This window comes from Drosophila arizonae, chromosome X (assembly GCF_054131065.1).
Source record: "Drosophila arizonae isolate 15081-1271.41 chromosome X, UAZ_ARI_1.0, whole genome shotgun sequence".
Lineage (NCBI taxonomy): Eukaryota > Metazoa > Arthropoda > Insecta > Diptera > Drosophilidae > Drosophila > Drosophila arizonae.
Window position 1 is genome coordinate 4,043,816 of NC_142927.1, and position 21,903 is coordinate 4,065,718.

The 21,903-nt window shown below is 46.4% G+C and overlaps 3 protein-coding genes across 9 annotated transcripts; 1 reads left to right on the plus strand and 2 right to left on the minus strand.

Annotated features, from left to right (window-relative positions):
* Positions 1-83: 83 nt before the first annotated feature.
* On the minus strand, positions 84-12,610 carry beta-Spec (spectrin beta chain). Of its 7 annotated transcripts, none has more exons than XM_089475570.1 (9): positions 12,438-12,610; positions 8,119-8,684; positions 1,821-7,407; positions 1,559-1,755; positions 1,259-1,430; positions 948-998; positions 672-778; positions 415-581; positions 84-338 (listed from the first exon to the last, which is right to left on the minus strand). In XM_089475570.1, exons 2-9 carry the CDS (start codon positions 8,578-8,580, stop codon positions 152-154), a joined length of 6,930 nt encoding a protein of 2,309 aa, XP_089331696.1. In that variant the 5' UTR covers positions 8,581-8,684; positions 12,438-12,610; the 3' UTR covers positions 84-151. The 7 variants fall into 7 exon arrangements, with proteins under 7 accessions (XP_089331696.1, XP_017870881.1, XP_089331695.1 ...); XM_018015392.2 differs by having other exon boundaries at positions 12,434-12,610; XM_089475569.1 differs by lacking the exon at positions 12,438-12,610 and adding an exon at positions 12,162-12,319.
* Positions 12,611-12,691: 81 nt separating this feature from the next.
* On the plus strand, positions 12,692-17,586 carry IntS2 (integrator complex subunit 2). The gene is made up of 3 exons (XM_018013904.2): positions 12,692-13,877; positions 13,936-15,572; positions 16,445-17,586. Exons 1-3 carry the CDS (start codon positions 13,002-13,004, stop codon positions 17,301-17,303), a joined length of 3,372 nt encoding a protein of 1,123 aa, XP_017869393.2. The 5' UTR covers positions 12,692-13,001; the 3' UTR covers positions 17,304-17,586.
* A 616-nt stretch (positions 17,587-18,202) lies between these two features.
* Positions 18,203-21,394, minus strand: Hsp60A (Heat shock protein 60A). The gene is made up of 3 exons (XM_018015394.2): positions 21,214-21,394; positions 19,096-20,466; positions 18,203-19,037 (listed from the first exon to the last, which is right to left on the minus strand). The coding sequence occupies exons 2-3, from the start codon at positions 20,464-20,466 to the stop codon at positions 18,687-18,689; spliced, it is 1,722 nt and encodes a 573-aa protein (XP_017870883.1). The 5' UTR covers positions 21,214-21,394; the 3' UTR covers positions 18,203-18,686.
* Between the last annotated feature and the right edge of the window lie 509 nt (positions 21,395-21,903).

Sequence of the window (21,903 nt, forward strand, 5' to 3'; positions counted from 1 at the left end):
ACGTTTTGCTCTTTCTCTCTTGCAAGATTTTTTTTTTTTTATGAAATAAGTTTTGCATTAAATATATGAAAAAAATATATGAATTTTTGTTGTTGTTGTTTTTTTTTTTTTTTTTGTATTGTTTTAATTAGCTGCTCTTATATAATTGCATTTACTTTTTCTTTAAAGTAAAAAACGATCTGCGCTTTGGTTCGTCCTTTTGTGAAGTAGCTGGCAAAGTTTGGGATCTGCTAGCCGCCACAGCTGCCGATTCGCTCTGGGCCTTCAAAGCGGACACCCACTGTGACATCTCGGTATCATCGTGGGCCTGCAGCAAGAACTCAGCGCCACTAGCGAGCCTAAGCATTAGAAGAAAGAAGAGAGGGATTCGATTAATAGAGCTCCTCCAATTCGATTTCGCATTTCAATACTCACTTTACTCGCAGCACGTGCTTCTTCTTGGTATAATCACTGGCTATTTCGATGACAGCGCCCTGCAGATCATAACTGGGCTCACCGCGGAAGGTCAATTCGGGATTGCTCTTGCAACCCTTCTGATCTTTGAAGAACGAAACGCGTCCGCTTCGTGCAGCCATGTAAACCTGAAAGACAACGTATATTAGATTTATAAATGTATAGAGCAAAGATATTTATCAAATCAATATTCTCAATATCTTGTTGTTGTTGCTTACCTTATCCCAGGATCTATTGGAGGCCTTCTTGGTAGCCGACTCCCATTCATGCTTTCGGGTCACATATCCCTCCTGACCATCTCCAGCAGCTGGTGTGGCGCCACGCTCTACATAAGAAACTTCGATTAGTTGATGCACAAAACAAAACATAACAGATATATAGGTGTATCAACTTTGAAATGAGAAAGATGCAAATGGTTACATATAGTTAGACATAGATAGATAGTTAGTTAGAGTGCTCCTTGACCTTGAGTTGGACAAGCAAGCAAGCTATACCTGTTTGGGTCTCGATAACGCGCTCGGTATCGACGGCCGTGTCTGCAGCAGCTGCGTTTCGTTTAGGTTAGTTGATGAGTGTTGTTAATCCGTCGTTATGTATATATATATATATATATTTATATACATATAAATATATGTAGATAGATATATGGTAAGCATGAGTGAATGAGATGCAATATTCAGATTTTAATTGAGGTTATGTACGTACATACGAGCGTAGATCAGAGATTGTTAATAAGAATGTTAAATAGACAGATAGACAGGTGAGGTAAGAGTTTATGTGTGCTTCCATTCCCATCTAATCCTACCTGCTTCGTCATGGGCACCAGCGCCCACATCGACATCATCGCGACGCTCGGCCTCACGCTTGGCCAACTCTGCAGCCTCGGATGCGGCCTTAGCCTCCTGTTCCTCCTTAATGCGCTGGCGTTCAGCCTCCTCCGCTTTCTCTTGGCGCCGTTTCATTTCCTTAAGCTCAAACTGCACGAAAAAATTTTACGATTAGAATATTGATGTGAGTCGAACGACAGTCGAATGAGAACTAAATGAAATTCAGTCCAAACGACAGCTCAATGGCAATCGAATGACAAGCAAATGTCATGGCTTACTGTTGTCAAACGCTCAAGTGCGCTGAAGCGCTCCTCCTGTGCGGCGGCTGACTTTTCGAATGCTTCGTGCTTTTTGATCAGATTCTCAACCTCATCGATGGTGTGTCCCAGCTCGGAGGAGAGCAGATATGGCTCTTGGGCGATAAGCCATGCCTCGGCAACGGCAGCATCTCGGGCAAACTGGTACACCTCCAGAACTGAAAAGTTTGGACATTTCGATTAGGCACATTCGATAACAGATTCGATCATGTTCGTGACTTACTCAATTGCAGATTCTCCCAACGTTCCTCCCAGCGTAGGAGCAGGGCATTGCGACTGTTGTTCAGCTGCTTCAGGCGATCCTTGATGTCAGCGGAGGCATAATGATTGCGCGTTAACAGCTCCTTGCCGAGCGATATGCACGCACTGAAGTTATCCTCGCGCGTATCGATCTCGGCCTTTAGACTCTGATGGTTGTTCATGAGCAGCTCGACGCCGGATACGTCGCGCGGCTTCTCCGAAGTGTTCATCTGGCGCACCAGATCCTCCATCCAGATGGTGAGGATGCGCACCATATTAAAGAACCGGAACAGATCGCCGGTGTCGGCCAACTTTTGTCTGCGTGCATCGCACATGGCCTGCAGGTTGTCCCAGGCATGGAGCACTTCCTGTTCCCGATTGGTTATCTCCTTGGCCTTGTCGCCGGCATAGGCATCCTGCAGCTTGGCAGATTCCTCCTGAATCTGTTGCACTTGCGAATACAGAGTTGTCAGATCCTGCAGGAAGTTGTAGTGTTTACGCTGCAACGTTGACACGGAGCCAGCATCACGGCCCAGCTCATCGGAGACGCCGTGCTGCTTCTCGAGTATGCGACCCAGGACATCTTTGCAGTCATGGAAGAATTTGTGCAACTCCCGCGATGCGGCCAACATCTGGGTACGTGTCTCAATCAGCTCCAACAGATCCTGCCACGACTCGTTCAGATTATCCTTCCACTCGGCAATCGTTGCCGAATCCGAATGTCCAGCCTGTATCAGATTATCCGCAATGCCATTGACCTTGGCCACGCGTTCTCCTCCCACCGCCTCGGTGTCACGGGCAAACTCATTGAAACGCTCAGAGAGTAGCGTCACATGATCATAATCCTGGCCAAGTTCCTGTGAGCCGGCAACCACCTCACGATCGGTAATCCATTGCTCTAGATCGTCAACCTCGCGGCTCAGCATGAACAGCTGCAGCGCTTCATTCAAGCGAGCGCGACGCTCGCCAGCCAGATCCTTGAGACCTGCGTACAGCTTGTCCAGCTGGGACTGCTTAACGGCAACGGCATCACCGCTGGATACATCATCGCTGCTGAATTGGCGTGCTACCTCGCCTAGCTGACGAATGGTGTTGGCATAGTCCTCCACGGATTGCTCAAGATTTTCGTGTTTCTTCATTAGATTTTGGGCACTGATCTCGTCCTTGCCGCGATCCTCGACCATCATGTAGAGCTCCTGTTCGCTCATCCATGACTCAGCCTCCTGGGCATCGAAGAAGTACTGCTGCACCTTCTCCGACTCGAGCAGATGACGCTTGCGATTCTCGATCGCATCCTTCAGCTCCTGCCATTTGGCTGTTAGGTCGCTGATCAAGGCTTCGAATTTCTTTGCATCCTCGTGACCCTCATCGATCAGCTTGCGGCCATTGTTGCAGATGGCATTGATGCGTGGCTCGTGGTTATCGATTTCGGTGGCCAGCGATTGGTTCTTCTTCTTCAAAACATGCACATTGAAGAGAGAGTTGCCATAATCTGTGGAGTTGGCCACGGGCAGCTTTTCATTGATCCAGAGTTTCTCATCCTCGACATCGCGACAGAACTGGAAGGCCTCCTTCTTCTTCTCCAGCTGCTTCTGGCGCTCCAGCAACGGCGCCTTGATCTTCTCGAAGCGCTCTAGCACTGCCGTCTTCTTGACGACAATCGGTTCGATCTTCTCCTCGGGCACTGTCTTTTGCAGATATTCGGTCTGCTTGTCAATCTCTTCTACTTGGCGTGCCTTGACCGCCATCTGGGTCTGGATGACCTGTTGCTTCTGCATGAGTATATTGACAGAGGTCAGATCGTTGGCAGTGTCACCGCTCACGATCTGCTTCTCCAGATCTGTAATGTAGGAGTCGATGTCATCGCATGTCTGCTGAACCAGCACCTCGCGATTGGCATCGAAGAGCAGGGCGCCCTTCTCCTTGGTGTGCACCTCGAGGTCATCGAATTGCTTAGCCAGCTCCTTAAGTTTCGGCTCGATGACATCCTTGAACTCGGGCTTCTCCTTGGACAGCTCCTGGGCGGACTTCTCGGCCTCGTACAGGCGCTCCTTGTTAGCAGCAATCTCAGCCTCGAAGGCCTGATGCCTTGTCCATTTGGAGTGAATGGTCTTGGCGCTACGGTAGGTCTCATCCTGCGATGTGACATACTTCTCCTGCACCCACTCGGCCAATTCCTCCAGATCCTGCAAGAATTCGTGCAATTTCACCTGGTTCTTTAGCTTCTCGTGCTGATCAAGCGCCCGCTGGCGATTATCGTCGCGACGTCCGGTTATATTCTCCGCTCGCTTGCCAATCTTTTCCGCATCGAAGTGCTCCTTCTCCACAAGGGTGTCGGCCACCTGGAGCAGCGTATTGATCTTATCATCGTTGGCCTCCATGGTGGTGAGGAAGGCTTCATGACGTTTCAATTGATTCTCGGCCTGTTCTAGATTAACCGGCGTGTCGTCCTTGCTCAGGAAATGCTCCTGCTGGCTAAGCAGCACCTCGGTCTGGCGAGCATCCCGGTTGAAGAGCTGCTGATCGAGACTCTGCGACAGCAACACTTGACGATTCTCCCACATCTGATGCAGCTCCTCCCAGCCGTCCTTCAATGCGTTCAAGCGCTCTCGCAAGAACATATACTGCGGATCCTCGGACGTATTGCCCTCGGAGGTCAAGCGCTCACCGTACTCCATCATGGATTTGTAGTCCTCGGTATAGTTGTCGATTTCCTCGCGAATGGATTGATGCTGGTTCAACAGCTTCTCGGCCTCTGGCAGCGATGTGGGCGTATCTTCGGAAGCAACATCTGTTTGGGTCTTGGTCAACCAAGTCTGGAAGTGATCCAGATCGCGCAGGAAGCGATGCAAGTCGCCAGCCTCCTCCAGCTTGGAGTCGCGCTCCTTCAGCATCTGTGTCAACTGCTCCCAGATCAGTTCAATTTGTGCGATACGGTTACGGATCAGTTGGGCCTCCTCTGGATGTTCCACCTCAATGCTATCGGCTTCGCGGCCCAGGCTCGACAGTTTTGCCTGAATGGCAGCCAGATCGCGATCCATGCCGCTGAGACGGCGCTGTAGCGTCATCACTCCGGTCAAGTCCATCTCCAGGCTGTCCGTTTCGGTAAGGATGCGCTTCTTGTCCTCAATCCACGAGATTGTCTCGCGGCACTCAATGTAGAAGGTCTGCACACCATGAGCGGACTTCAAGTCATCCATCTTAGCTTCGGCCTTTTCGCGCAGTGTCGACCACTCCTGGTTGAGATGATTCTGGCGGTCGAGAATCTCATCCGAATTGGGATGCTCGACGTGGAGCAGCTGGCGGGCGAGCTGATTGACAACGGCCACACGTGACGCATTGGCATTCATTTCCTTGTCGAAGCCCTCGAAGCGATGCTTCATGATCTCCACATCTTCGATATCCTTGCCAGGCACCATGGTGTCCAACATCTTGGTCTTCTCCTTGATCCATTGCTCCACACCATCGGCCTCGGACATCAGCTTGTACAAGCTGAGTGCGTCGAGGAGACGCTGTTTGCGCAGCTTGGCCAGCTCGGTCAGCTCCTTGTAGCGTGTATCGATTGCCTCCAGACGCTTGTCCACATTCGCCTTCTCGGGCTCATTGAGTTTCAGAGTCTCGGCCTGTTTGTGCAGGGCGTCAATAACCTCGGCGTAGTTCTTCAGCTCATCGGCGACATCCTTGTGCTTCTTCAACAGCGACTGAACGTTAGCCTCATCGCGACCGACATCCTCGCTGGAGACAATGCGTAGCGTGTCCAGCATCCAGTTGTCCACATCGTCGGCATCGGCAAACAGCTGGAAGTATTCGACAGCGTTCTCCAGTCGCTGGCGACGATACTTGGTCAAGTCGAGCAGATGATCCCACTTGGACAAAATCTCCTTGAGGCGATCCTTAATACGATCGGCGCCCAAGTGACCTTCGGTAATGAGCTCAGCACCCACCTTGGCCACGTTCTGGAGTTGGGGATCATGCGATGTGATCTCCGATTCGAGTGCCTTGTGCTTGCTCAGCAACAGATTGACCGTGGTCAAATCGTGACCGATCTCATCGGTTGAGACGATCTGTTCCTTCTCCTTGATCCAGTTCTCCTCATCGGCGGTATCCCAGTAGAACTGCCAAAGCTTGCGGCTCTCCTCCAAATGGCTGCGACGCTCAACAGCACGACGCACCAGCTCAGCATACGCATCCTCCAGCTGCTGGACACGGCTGACAATGATTTCGGGATCGCAAGGCTTGTACGATTCGGGATCCTCACTGAGGAATTTCTGTGAGTTCTGCACAACGACCTTGACACGCTCACCCAATATATTGATGTCGGCCTCAACTAGCGAATGCTTCTGGAGCAGATCCTCGACACCCATCAAATGCTTGCCATAGTCATCGGTCATCAGCAGCTGTTTGATTTCCTCCATATTGTCCAGGATGTAGAGCATCTCTTGGAAGTTCTGCTGCAGTTGCAGCGAGATCTCCAGACGCATACGACGAGCACGCAACAGCTCCAATAGATACGTCCACAAACGCATGACATTGTCCTTGCGCAACAGAATACGTTTGACATCGTGATAACGCTCCGATTCCAGTTCATCACAAACAGCGACAACGGCCTGGACACGTTCCTCGTATGCAAAGATGTCTGTTTCGATGGCTTCGTGCTTCTTGGCAGCCGCCTCCACAGCGGCCAGATCGAAGCCAAAGTTATCCTGGCTAACAAGTCGCTGATTCTCTGACAGCCAGGTCTCACGCATGGAAGCCTTGCGATCGAAGCGTGCCGCCAGCTGTTCAAGTTTCTCTTGGCGGATCAGTTCCTCGCGCAGCGCCAACTCACGCTCATGCTCGGCCTTCTCCAATCGCTCCCAGGCCTTGTTGATGTCCGATATCATTTTACCCTCCTTGGGAGTGTAGGGTTTCTGGTTGTTTGCTCGCATCTTGGATTGGAGCGTGAAGAGCAATACCTCCAGGTTGCCCTTCTCCACAAATTTGGGCGGCTTCTCGATGGTGCGATAATTGGAGAACTGCGCCAGTTGACCTTGGACGCCGGCCAGGGAGTTCTCGAACTCGCGCTCACCCAGCGATTGTATTGTCGTTTCGATCCATTTCAGCAGATCGCTGGTGAAGTGCTCATAGTCATGGATCATCTTATCGTTCTCCATGGCAATGCCAACCACTTTGCCAATACGCTTGCCCTGCACCGTCTCCTGCTTCAGCTTGCTGAAGTAGTGATAGTACGTGACCACATAAGTTATGATCGACTTCTCATCCGGATGATCCACGCACACATCCTCGGCGTCCAGAAGCTTGGCCAATCCAAGCTTATCCTCGGCCACATCGAACGCATTGTTTAGGTTGTGTATGGCATTGGTCTTCGATAGCTTCTCAAATTGCACTAGATCTGGACGGTGTTTGTGTATGATCGCATTGAAGGCCAATCCATCCCGCCACGAGGTCGTAAAGTTCCTCACATTCACATTGTGATAGCCAGCGGTCTTCATCTGGCACCACAGCAGCAGCGCATCCTTGGCTGACTTTGTCTCCTTGTTGTCCACCTCCTCGATGGTGATATCTTGAATCTATTTGCGAGCATAATATACAAATTGTTCATATAGTATAAAGAATCTAGAGCTAGAGATATGGTTCTGGTGTAACTATGCATATATCTGTTCTACATCTAGAATAAGTTCAGATCTGATCATATTATAACAATACCAATTTTATATCTATATCGCTATTAGAGCCTTCTAGTTATCCAGCGAAAGTTAGTCGTTGAAAATTTAAGAATTCAAGCAAAGAACTACATGAAAATCCCAAGTTCATCTTCAATTGGTTCTCACACTTTATCTGTTTATGAACTGTAATCTAAAGTGTGTATTTTATGTTAAATAGTATCTACTGTTACAAACTTAACAGCTGGCATAACTAACATTTAGTGGAAGTTATTTCGCTGCTATGTAAACTTACATAAGATATTCTTCTTCTTCTCGACAGCTAAATTAGCCTTCAACTGTTATCACTGCTATTCATAACATTAATATGTTAATATATGTTATTATCTGACATTAACTGACTTTAATTAATTTAACATTTATCATTTCTCATCCTTATCCTGCTTACTAAAAGCAACTGTTAACTTAAACATTTAAATGTTAAATGAATTCATTATCATTATCAACAGAACTGTTAACAGAACTCAGCACTCACTAAATTACATTTCCTAACATAACTGGTACTGTAATTGGAACAGGATCCAACTAGAACCGAAACTGGAACTGTAAATAACATACCTGGAAGCGCAAGATAATCGTCCAAATGAGACCGAGATTGAGTGAGGCGTTGCCATCGACAATGTCGTGAGAGCCAATATTCTCCAGATGGACGCGCTGTTCTCGCAGAAACTGAAGCGCCTTATCGACATTCTCGAGGCAGTGTATACGCATCTTGCCCTTGGTGGGCTTGGGCAGTCGTTCGCCGGATAGAACCTCCAGCAGCTTGATCAAATGCTTGCCGTCCCGCATATCCACATAGAGATCGGCAATGCGGCAATTGACCCGGCAGAGATGCGAATTCACCCATTTGGTGAACGTCTTCTTCTGTACGCTCTCTCGCTCCTCGGCAAGGGCCTTGATGCGCGACCTCTCAAATAGCCGCGAACTGGAATTGCCGCCATCGTATTCGTATTCATCGATATATTCGTTGCCTGGACCCTGGCTGGGGTCCCATCGAACAATTGAAATGTCCGTCGTCATTTTGTCAGCTCTCCTTGTTTAGATTGTCCACAATTCTCACTACCGCAAAGAATTCAATTTTGTATCCCCCCAATTCCGAACCGAAAATAAACCTCAAAGAATAACTGCAAAGAATGAAAAAAAAAGAAAATATAAAATATAGAGATATAGATATACATATAAAGATAATATAATATATAATTTCGTCTATTCCATTGTCGATACTTTTGCATTTTTTGTCTTTCTTGTTTCCATGTTTTCTTATCTTGGGCTTGCACGTAAAAATAAATAAGTGATAAATATAATCTTTTAAAAAGAATTGCTAATGAAATTATTTTACAATACTCTTTTCGATATTTTTAAAATTATTTCAAGATAAACGTTCCTTTAAAAAAGATAATGACTATCATTGTTCCACAGCACAGCCCGATCTTAAATTGTCCACTGATACTTTCAACTGCTATTGTAATACTAATGGGTATTACGCAGTCGGTTCGGCTACACAGCAACGTTCTGCCTGCTGCCTTGTGAGTTATTCACTCGATTAGATTAGCAATGCTCTAAAAAAAAACCGCAACACTCGAGTCTAAAATGGAGCCTATTAATGGACAGCTGAATTAACTACCATTAGCTCAGCTTGCAGCTTGTTAGTTATTAGCTTCTTAATTTTTATTTACAAGAACTAATTAATGAATTCAACATTTTCTCTAAGTACACAAACTGTTATATCTACATTTATTCTAATATAACAGCTTTCATAATATGTTTTGTTTTTATTAGTCAAGAAATAAAACTATAATATTTCCGTTTAAACAGCTGTTTCTTGCTTTATTTTCATGCATATGTTCACTCGAAATAGTTTTCGCTGTACTTCCATTGTTAATAAAGTTTTATTGTCGTTTTTCTCTTCAGGTTTGGGTAAAGTTTTCTGCATAAAAATACATATGTGTATAAATATATTCATTCACGCCTGGGTGGGTGGTTTTCACTTCGCTTTCCTCCCCTCGATACACTTTTCTCTCTTGATGATTCATAAGACACAATGGCGTCACATTGAGTGGCACGCGGGTCGCCTGGGTCAACTGGCTAACAAGTCCGATCACAATTGTCGCTTACTGTATGTTGCTACACTGATGCAAATGTATGTGTATGTGTGTGTGTGTATTTCTGTTTGTCTATTCATTATTTTTTTGGCTTTATAGTTAACGCGATTACATCACGCCCCATCCACACTGCGATTCTCATTCCAATTCTGATTCCCGTTTTCAAACAAAATAAAAAGTGTGACAGGTTGTGGGCGGTCACACAAAGTGGGAGGGACGCACTGATTTAAATCGCTTGCTGGTGAAATTGCAGGAAATTCAATTCAAAAAACTATCGGCATGACCAAAAAATAGAAATGAAACCAATACACATAAACGCATACGTGTGTGAGCGGCTTTTTTTTTTATCTATACCTATGGGAACCGCTGCACACATACACACACACAAAGATACAACTATGCAGGCAAGTGTATTTTGACCTTTATTCCAAGCTGTGCAGGTCATTCCCTTCATGCTGTATACACACACACAGACACACATAGATACGAGCTTACATTAGTTGGGGCAATTATGTTTTTATCTTTCTATTTAACACATCACTCTTAAAAATTGCAGTCGAATATGTTGATTTTTTCTATGCTGTTGCCTCGCTGATTTAATTTACGCTCTCAATGGGCATGAGCTAATTTTGCAACAACAATAAAACTAACAAAAAGCGACAAAACGAAAACAATAGGGAATTTAGCACACATCTTTATTTACATACATATTTATGAGCGCATAGCACACATTCGCATTCAGATTCACGCGGCTCTATTATCTATTACGTAATATTTTGCTGATTATAACGAAAACGAAGCTTAAAACTCGCCGCCGACAGGCGACTGAGAGATGACCGTAAAGACTGATAGAGAGCGAGCACAACGAAAACAGAGCGAAAGAGGAACAACAACAAGAACGACAACCACACCAACGCAACACAAACAAACAAACAAACAGGCGGCACACGCACACAAAGAGAGCGCGTGAGAGCATAACTGTGTAACTCGAAGAGAGCTAATGAGAGCGAAGAAGAAGAAGAACAAACTGACTCGACCGACTGCGGGAGGGAGTGAGAGTGGGAGGCCGACTTGCTGTCATCGTATTCAGCAAGCCCAGCAAATGGGGTAGGTTTTGAACTCAGCTCGACCAGCTTTGCAATTATGATTGCATACACACAAACATATATGTACATAGTATGAACGCATATTTACTTTTGTTGTGCGTGCGTGTGTCTGTGTGTTTCTGTGTCTCCAGTTGATCTTGCTGGAAGTGAGTTCATCACATTGATTCGATTAGCAAGCAAGAGGCGCGGTTTTTCTTCTGGGGCGTTGGAGTTGTGCAATTGACGACGTTCAATTTCAATTAACCAGGGCAGCCATTACAGCAGTGAAAACTTCATTGTTTAATTATATGCTTGTTTTTTTTCTTACAATATGGAAAACCTGTTTTTTGTTGTTTTTATTATGAGGCTTCTCCAGCTCACAAGTTAACATGCACACACACATACTTACGTACATACTTATATACATCAGTACGTGCTTATTACCTTACAACTGTACAATTTGAGTTATGGCCGTTGATTTGTCATTTTTGTTTTTTTAAGGCAGCCGACAGCGGCGTTCATTAAGAAGGTGGGCCAAACCTTAACGCAAACACACTCTCACAAATACCGTACACACATTTATACATGTATAATATACATATAAACTGAAAGCATATATGGACAAGTGCAGCACAGTTTCTCGTTCTGTTTTCCACCCATTTCCATGTATCGATAAACAACTTCAAATTCAACTCGTGACCTCTTGGAAGGATTTCCTATTTTTACATGGGCCGTGTGTTTACGTGTGTATGTGTGTGTATGTTGCACGTAACTGTATTTCAAAGTGCATTCTGCTGTTAGTGTGTGCGTGTGTTTGAGTGAGAGTATAAAAAGTAGCAAGACGAGAAAGGGAGTAAGAGATAGATACTATGCGTTTATGTGTGTGTGTGCCCGTGTATGATTAAAAACATTTTTTTAAATGTACATATGTATATGTATATCTTGATTAAATATATTGCTTTTATCGCACTTTTTATTGAGCGGTGACGCAAATGTAATTCAAGTTCTTTCAGTTCGCTGTTTTAATAGAAATTAATTCAATTTTCCTTATTCTCATACTTCTTTGTTTTGATTTGAGTTAATTCAAATATTCGTTTACACGCACGTATTCGTCCAGTAACGGAGCAGTACGCACACAAACTCACACATTCACACGCAAACTCACATAGATACACTCACACGCACGACCCTGCGCTACGCTCTGACATCGCACAGACTAAACGAACTGAAAAAAAAAAATAACACCGAATGATGTCATCAACGCCAGCAGCGAACGTACTGCGACTGCGATAGACGGGGGCAGGCAATTTTAATCGATGATGTTTTTATTATGTATGTATGTACGTATTCACACGCATACATATACATATGTAGATAGATATATAAGTAGGTTCGATCATGTATCTATACATACGTATACACATGGATTATATATCAGTTATTTAACACTGCATCCAATTGGCCCACATTTCGACTTTGAGATACTTTTTCCGACTCCTCAGCTACTACAACTACAAATACTACCAATACTACTATTACTGCTGCTGCTTCTTCGTCTCACTAGAGGCACACGGCACTGAGCACTACTGGGGCGTTGGTCTATTTTTTATGCTTCTTTCCGACATTTGATTTTTTATATTTGCCGCCTGTTTGCATTGCACTGCACTGATAGAAACTTTCACTTACCTACTCGGCAAACTTGCTGTTCAATTTTCCCTAATTGATTCATAAAATACACAATTCATATAGATACTTCACGATATATTTATTTTTATTCACATTTATTCTTTGCGGTCGAACTTCACTCGCGAGTAAAAAAAAAAGTGACTGCTGAATACGGAATGGAAAATGTGTGTATCAGTAAAAGAAAAACATCGAAATATCGATACAGCAATGTATCGAGCGCGCTCACAACATAACGACTCGATAGTTCATTTATTGAAGAAAAACAAAAAATAAGTTGGCAGCACACGCATAGCACGATCACACCGGTAGACTCCAAAACACTTTGCTTTGAGATCAGTTTGCCTGGTATGATCTGTGCGCGTAGTCCTCTTCAAATGATTGTTGCTGAATTACAGAGGCTGTACCGAAAGGACTAAATAATCAAAAACATATCGATAAGAGTTGCTAATATCGATGCTTCAGAGTCAGAGTATCTAAATCCTCGGTTGTCTGGAGAATCGCATCCATAAGATAGACGAACTGAAAAAAAAAAATTGTCATTAAGTTGACAACAGGTGCGCCTGTCGCGATGCCGGTCAAGATGTACGATGTGACGGCCCGTGTATTTGGCGCCATGCAGAATCTGGATATAACATCTCTCGCCAGCTACCCGGAGACCGAGATTCGACCGGTATTACCGTCGTTAGTGCGAATGAGCCTGCTTTCGCCACTGGACAATACCGAATCTTCGATGGAGTCACGTAAACAGATACTCGCCGTACTCATTGGCATCGAGGTGGTCAATAGTATCGTCTCCTATCTCCAGGTCAACTATCACGAGCTGGAGAACGATCTTAAGAAGGAATTGCTTACACGCCAGAAAACGAGCAGTGTGACCAACTTTTTCGATGGACAGGGTCAGCCGCAGCCGCAGCCTGAATACGGTCTTCAGTCGGGCATTGCTCTTGGCTTCGAGCGTGCAGATGTGGCACGCAAAGTCCGCGTCGTCCTATCCGAAATCTTCAATCTTCAGCAACAGGTTGCAGCGATTGCCGAGCAAAAGCCATCGTCGGGCGCATCTGTGGGCGTGTCGAGCCATTCTGAAATCCTTGATGATGGCATCTATTTGGAGGAAGTGGTGGACATACTATGCATTGCTCTCGCCGAGCTGCCCTCCCTGCTTAACATCTTGGAGCTAACGGATGCTCTGGTTCATGTACCAAATGGATATCGCATCGTTTGCGCATTGGTGGCTAATTTTCCAGACTGCTATCGGGATGTGGTCTCACATGTCATTGCCAATTGTGATGAGGAGGGTGCCGAGGGCAAACAGCGTCTGGCGCTGTTGATGTCGCTCAGCGAAATGAATCCCTCACAAGCGCTGGCCAATCGCTCCATGTGCGTGGACATGATGAAGGTGCCATCGTTTATGCTCAAGCTGGCACTCAAGCATTCCGAGGATTTGGTAACAGCATCCAACTCTAATCAAGCCGCAGCCTAATCCCATCTGCTATCATTCACAGATCGCCTTCCTAACGGGCTTGCTGCTGGGCAACGATCAGAACCTACGCTCCTGGTTTGCACTGTATATTCGCACCAGTCAGAAGCGCAAGGGCGATGCACTGAATCTGGTGCGGATCGAGCTGTTGCAGAAGATCCTGCAGATTACCAGCAGTGCGTCCGAGCTAAAGGATTTCAATTTGCAAGGCGCTGTCCTGCTGCGGCTCTATTGCGCGCTGAGAGGAATCGGAGGACTAAAGTTCAATGACGATGAGATCAATGCATTGTCCCAGCTGGTCACCAGTTGCCCACAGCCGACGGCGTCGGGTGTGCGGTTTGTCACACTGGCGCTCTGCATGCTGATAGCCTGTCCGTCGCTAGTATCGACGATTCCGCTGGAGAACAAGGCTGTGGAGTGGCTGCAGTGGCTCATTCGCGAGAATGCGTTCTTCTGCAAGCGCTCGGGCACGAGCAGCTCCTTGGGCGAGATGCTGCTCCTGTTGGCCATACACTTTCACAGCAATCAGATAACGGCCATCAGTGAAATGGTCTGCTCCACGCTCGCCATGAAGATACCGATCCGGCCCAACAGTACGAACCGCATCAAGCAGCTGTTTACACAGGATCTGTTCACGGAGCAGGTGGTGGCATTGCATGCTGTTCGCGTGCCCGTGACACCCAATCTGAATGGCACAATTCCGGGATATTTGCCAGTCCACTGCATACATCAACTGCTCAAATCGCGGACCTTCCTCAAGCATAAAGTTCCAATCAAATCGTGGATCTTCAAGCAAATATGCAGCTCGGTGCGGCCCGTGCATCCGGTGATGCCCGCATTAGTTGAGGTCTTCGTTAACACGCTGATCATACCGAATCCTACGGGGAAGATCAGCATTGATCACATGCATCGACCGTTCACCGAACAGGAGATTCTGCACGTCTTTCGCACCTCGCCGCTCACCTTCTTTGCCGAGGAGCTGCAGCCGACGATCGCCAACGAGGAGCTCAACCAGGTGGAGGTGGCGTGTCCGCTCACCTCGCAGCTGCTGATGATCTACTATCTGATGCTGTACGAGGACACCCGGCTGATGAACCAGAGCGCATTGGGCGGACGCAAACAGAAGGAGTACACGAACAATTTCCTTGGCGGTCTGCCATTGAAGTACTTGCTGCAGAAGGCGCATCAGTATCACAATGACTATCTCTCCCTTTTCCATCCGTTGCTGCGGCTCATCATATCCAACTACCCGCACTTGAGCATGGTCGACGATTGGCTGGAGGAGCACTATTTGGCCACAGCCATCGACCTGGATCACCATCAAGGGTACGATCTCAGGCCGGAGCTGTTGACGCGCGCCCTCAAAAATATCCAGACGAAGCCACGGCTGGCCATTCGCCTGTTCAAGCGTCTGCTGCAGCTGCCCCCGGAGGCGTTAGCTCAACATGCCCATCAGCTGGTACAGCATCTGCCGCACGTCTTTCGCAAGGATGTGCCGCGCTATGTCAAGGACCTGTATAACGATCTCTGGCTGAGATTGAATGCCGTGCTGCCCACCACCTTCTGGATCATGTCGCTGCGCGCCATCACCAACAATTCGGATGCACTCAATCGACGCACCTTTGCCAATGAGAGCCTGCTGGAGCCCATGGATGTATTAGGGTATGTTGAGATCGGACGAAAAGGTTTTCGAGCATTGCATCACAATCTCTTTCTCTCTCTCTCTGACTCTCCATATTTCCGTTCTTTTCTCATGTGTGCTTCAGGGAGATCTTGAAGTGCAACCCTTACAGAGTTGACCAGACTATAGATACCTATTAGTTGGAGCGGAGTGAAGTGTGATGGGTGAGACGAGTGAGAGATGCTTTTTATATAACAGTAACTGCATTTACTTTCACTTCTTCCTCTCTCTCTCTCTCTCTCTCTCTCTCTCACTATGAATTTCTCTCCTTCTCTGTCTGATGTATAGAGTCTTGCATTGCCGGCTTAACAAGATTACTTGTGATTTATATACATACCATAAGATACCCTGTATATTTTAAGTCGAGGTCGCTTAGCTTGAAAAGCTATTGAAATGGGATGGACTATGCCCGTAGATCTCTCTCTCTCTCTCTCTCTCTCTCTCTCTCTCTCTCTCTGTCTCTGCCTCTTAACTCTACTTAAGCTTATATGCTCTATATACCCTATAAAAGCCAGCAAGATCTTACTATAGTATATATAGATTACTTAGCATTTCCCCTCTATCCCTTTCCCTATTTGTTCGGCCTCTCTCTTCGTTTCCGTGCCCACTATAAATACCCATTATATTTCCATTCTCTATCCCTTTCTCTCCCAAATTCCTTGTTCTACTGTAGCTAATATTGTCCAATGTAATAGTTCTATATACGTATATTGTCATACTTCCACTGTAAATGCCTATTATCCCCTTCTTTCTCTTTACCCTTGCCCCCTTTACCACTAGCTACTCCCTCCATTATACACCATAGGCCAGCTAAAGTTTCCATTAATTGCCTCATCCCATCTCTTCTCTGCAGATGTTCACGCGAGGTGTTCTGCTCCCCGTACATGTTGGTCATCCTGCTGCGAATTCTGAAGGGCAGCCTGGCTGCGTCGAAGACCTATCTAAACGTGCACATGCAACAGAAACAGGTGCTGGACAAGAATGGACTGGTGCAAACGGACGCGGACAGGGAGGAGCTGAAGACGACGCTGATTGCATCGCAGGAGAGTGCGGCCGTTCACATACTGCTCGAGGTGCTGGACTATATGGACAGCAAGGCGGACACGCGTGTGGCGAAGCTGGAGCTGCGCGAGCTGCAGGGCATCATTGGCACGTACGTGCATCAGGCGTTCATAACGGAGCCGTCGCTGGCCAAGCTGGTGCACTTCCAGACGTATCCCAAGTCCGTCATACCGATGATCGTGGCCAGCGTGCCCTCGATGCACATTTGCATTGACTTCGTGCACGAATTCCTCAACGTCACCGAAATGGACAAACAGATCTTCACCATCGAGCTGACGTCACACCTGGTCCTGAACTATTCGATACCCAAAAGCTTGGGCGTCTCCAAGTTCTGTCTGAATGTTATACAGACGACGCTCTCGCTGCTCACCGCATCGGCCAAATGCAAATTCCTGCGGCACGTGCTGCCCGCCATGGTGCGGTTCGTCGAAACGTTTCCCATTCTAGCGGACGACTGCGTCAACATTCTGATGAACACCGGCCGCAGCCTCCACTCGCAGTCCTCCCTCGGTGTTACCACCATGCAAATGCCTCTAACAGAGAGCGCGAAGCTCTGCTCCTACCGCGATGCCCAGCTCCATATTAATATGATCGAAGATGCTTTCAAAGCCCTCGTCGAAGCAGTCATGCAAAAGGCGGAACTCTATTAAATATATATATATATACTCTATATATATATATACATATTTATATAAGCATACATAGAAATCAATTTGTCTGTATTTGTATTTGTATTTAGAACTATTCAAATTTCATGTCTGGCATTATTTAAAAGGACATATTATTATATACATATATATGTAGTGAATACATTTATACACAGCAATCGGCCTACCAGTAAATGTTTTATACGAGATCTGATCGAATCTAATGGATCTATACGAACTTATCAAATTGTAAATAAAACTCTATGTGTGTCCCGTTCAAAATTAACTCTCATGTGTTTTTATTTATGTATGTACTTATATCTATTTGGTAATAAATCAAAGCAATGTCCATTGGATAATTCACATTCTTGAAGCACTTGAAACTCCTTCGTTCGCCTTCAGCTCCTTGGGAAGTTGAACGAGGCGTAGGTCTGAGTGGAGCACAGGCTCGTTGCATTATCCTCGCTTTACCACATGGAAACGGCAAAGATTGAAGCAGAGCCAAAAGTCTTCAAATTCAATTTGTACGAAACTTTTTAGGCCAGATTCATGTGTTATATTCATATTCATATCTATATATATTCATATTCATATATGTATTCATATTCATATGTATATTCATCTTGTTTTTCCAAACTTCTTCCATCTCTCTCATTCCCACTTAGTTAGATTTTCCGCCAACTACAAGCAGAGCCAAGTCTTCAAATTCAATTTTTGCGAAACTTTTTGAGCGCACCTCGGGTGTTACTTTAAGCCAGACTCATGTGCTATATATATTCATATTCATATCATTATATATTCATATGTATATTCATCTTGTTTTTCCAAACTTCTTCCTCATCTCCCTCATTCCCACTTAGACAGTTAGATTTTCCGCCAACATCCGCCGAACAGAAAAACCGTTTTTCTTCAATAATTTTGTATTCTTTATTGTTATGTTTACAACTAACGCTATTTGTTGCCTTTACATATATAACATGTAAAAAATAGTATTTAGGAATAGTTTTTTTTTTTTCACAAATAATAAAAAAAAAAGTTTGAAAAGAATATGTGAATCACGATTGCAGCAATGCGAGCGTATGGGATGGACAGCGAGTCCGGCACAATTGTTCAAAACAGGATATAAATGCGAAACAAAGTACACGGCGGCGGCGACCACCAAATGTATGAGTGTATGAGAGTGTGTGTATGTGTGTGTGTGTGTCTTGGTGTGTGTTGTATAAAGAAAGCTAACTACACCTCGTTAAAAGAATGTGGTTGTGCCCATCCCCTACTCTGGCATTGTGCATCATGAGCCTAAACGTATGAAAGGTGTGTGTGTGTGTGTTTGTATGTCTGGATGCGACAGTGTGTGGAAGTGTAGAGAAAGTGGTTTACTAATGTTGCTTACATCATGCCACCCATACCACCCATACCACCCATGCCTCCCATACCACCCATGCCGCCCATGCCAGGAGCAGCATCGTCCTTGGGCGTCTCAGTGACCACAGCCTCGGCGGTCGTCAGCAGCGAGGCAACGCCAGCGGCGTCGGTGATGGCGGTGCGCACCACCTTGGTGGGATCAATGATGCCCTTCTCAATCAGGTTGCCATATTCGCCCTTGAGTGCATCGTAGCCATAGTCGCCGGTTTGGGTCTCCACCTTGGCCACAACCATGGCGCCATCAACGCCCGCGTTCTTGGCAATGGTCATGCAGGGCATGCGCAGAGCACGACGCACAATATCCACGCCGAGTTTCTATAGATGTAGAGATTGAAGAGATTACAGCGCTTGGATGAGCATTGTCATATCTTACCTGATCCTCGTTCTGTGTGCTGACTGCGTCCAGTTTCTCGATGCAGCGCAGCAGAGCGGTGCCACCACCGGGAACGATGCCCTCTTCGACGGCAGCGCGTGTGGCATTCAGAGCATCATGGACACGATCCTTCTTCTCGTTGACTTCCACCTCGCTGGAGCCGCCGACGCGCAGCAGAGCAACGCCAGAGGCAAGACGAGCCAGACGCTCCTGCAGTTTCTCCTTCTCGTACTCAGAGGTGGTGTCTGTGATCTGTTCCTTGATCTGATCGACGCGACGCTGCACATCCTCCTTCTTGCCCTTGCCCTTCAGCAGCAGTGTATCATCCTTTGTGATGACCACCTCGCCCACTTGGCCCAAATCGCTGACCTTAACATCCTCCAGTTTAACCAGATCGGCGTCATCACCGAACACAATACCGCCCGAGGCGATGGCCATGTCGGTGAGAGTGGATTTGCGATTGTCGCCGAAACCGGGCGCCTTGACGGCAGCCACCTGCAGACCGATCTTCAAGCGATTGACGACCAGAGTGCTCAGAGCCTCGCCATCGATATCCTCGGCAATGATGACCAGAGGCTTGCGCTGTGAGTTGGCCAGCTCGAGAGCTGGGATAATGCTCTGCACTGAGGAGATCTTCTTCTCGGAGAGCAGCAACAAAGCATCTTGGAACTCGACCTTGGCACCCTTCGACGAGTTGATGAAGTAGGGTGAAATGTAGCCACGATCAAACTTCATGCCCTCGATCACCTCCAGTTCATCGATAAGGGTCTTGCCATCCTTGACGGTAATGACGCCATCGCGGCCAACACGCTTCATGGCGTCGCTGATCAATTTGCCGATGGCCTGGTCACCGTTTGCCGAGATGGTTGCCACCTGGGCAATCTCTTCTGGAGTCTTGACGGGACGCGACATGGTCTTCAGGTTCTCCTTGACGGTCTCGACGGCGACCATGACGCCGCGACGAATCTCAACGGGATTGGCGCCCTTTGAGATCTTCTCAAAGCCTTCCTTGGCAATGGCACGAGCCAACACGGTGGCCGTGGTGGTGCCATCGCCGGCCTCCTCATTGGTATTGTTGGCCACATCCTGCACCAGTTTGGCGCCGATATTCTGGAACTTGTCCTTCAGCTCAATGGCCTTGGCCACTGTCACGCCATCCTTGGTGATCTTTGGCGATCCCCACGACTGCTCAATGATCACGTTGCGACCCTTGGGTCCCATGGTCACGGCCACAGCATCGGCTAACACATCGACGCCCTGCAGCATCATGGCGCGCACCTCAGCGCCGAATTTAACATCCTTTGCATAGCCGCGCATCGCCAGCTGCCGGCTGATGGAGGTGCGTGCAAGTGAAACGGGTAAACGGAACATCTGCAATGCACAGAGCGCAATCAAATTATCGATAAATCAATTGCTGGCAAGACATCAAACGGGAAGAGAAAAAAAAATAAACACGTGCACAGCGCTAATTGATGCAATATGGAATTTGATTTCCATTTCAGTTCATATTAAATCATTGATAAGAGACCCGACCCCCTGCCGGTGCGGGCTATCTATAGCAAGTCGCGAGAACAAGTCTTCCAGAACAAATCATTTATGTAACCAGGCCGAGCCCCCCACCCCTCCCCTTCGAAAGTGACCTGCTGCAAAGTTTAGGGTTGTTATGAAATGTGGGCCAAGTGCATGGACCTTCCATATACCCAAGAAATGTAAAGTCCAATAACAAAACATGCACTGTTCCCGCATAGCAATTGTGAAATCGGACGAATAAAGAAAACATGTGCGTTTGCCGCTGTTACGTGAGTATATGTGACTGTGTGTGTGTGCCGCTGGAAAGTAAATCCAATTGGAAAATCTGCGATTATCAATGGAACGTAAGAGAGAATGCCCGCACGAATTGTCATTGGTAGTTATAATTAACAAACATTTGCATTAAGTCAATTCACGTTATGTTTTACAGAAGATTCTAGAAGGAAGCCAGCCGCTCGCTTTGCCGGTTATCTTATATAACACCGCAATGCAACACACGCGCACGCACACACACAACAATGATAATCCAAATACTTGCGCACACGCGGTTTATGAACGTTAAATAATAAATTAGCTTGTTTTACTTACATTTTTACGGTTTTTTTATTTGATTGTAATAAGTTTAATAATCAAAAAATAATGCTGTGTGTTGAAACACTTCCGATTTGACTTGATGTAAATTAACAAGCTCACTTGCTCGAAATGTGCCGCAGGCGGACTCTTAACCTTAACAAGACTTTTGAATGAGTGACTACTGGATCAGTGTGACCGCAGCGCGTAAGCTAAAAAAAGTGTACAGCTAAGTAATGTGAAAAATCCCAAAGCAACCAACTTCATGCTTTTGCCAAAATTTATACGATAGATCGATAATCAAAAATTGCATTCCGTCAACGTTTATTTGAAAAAGCACTACTTTCAATCATTTACAAATTGTATTCGCTGCTCTAGACCGGCAGTTATAGGCCCAATTACACTCATATAGTCCATTAAGGCGTCTAAATCAAAGGGACCCATTCTGAAAGAGACTCGTTAGAAGTTCGAATCAACTAATATCTATGGCATAGCTTACTCAAGGTCTTGGGCATGGTCGCTGATCAAAGAGAAACCATTTTTACCATTGGCCAGATACTCCATGACTACCAGCCGATAATGCTGAGTCTGTTGCAAAGGCTGATATTGAGGCACTGAGCAATTGGAGCAGCGCACGAGTATTTGGCGCACCCGCTCGCCGGGCTCAGCTTTCAGATTATAGATGATTCTCAATCCGGAGACTTGAAG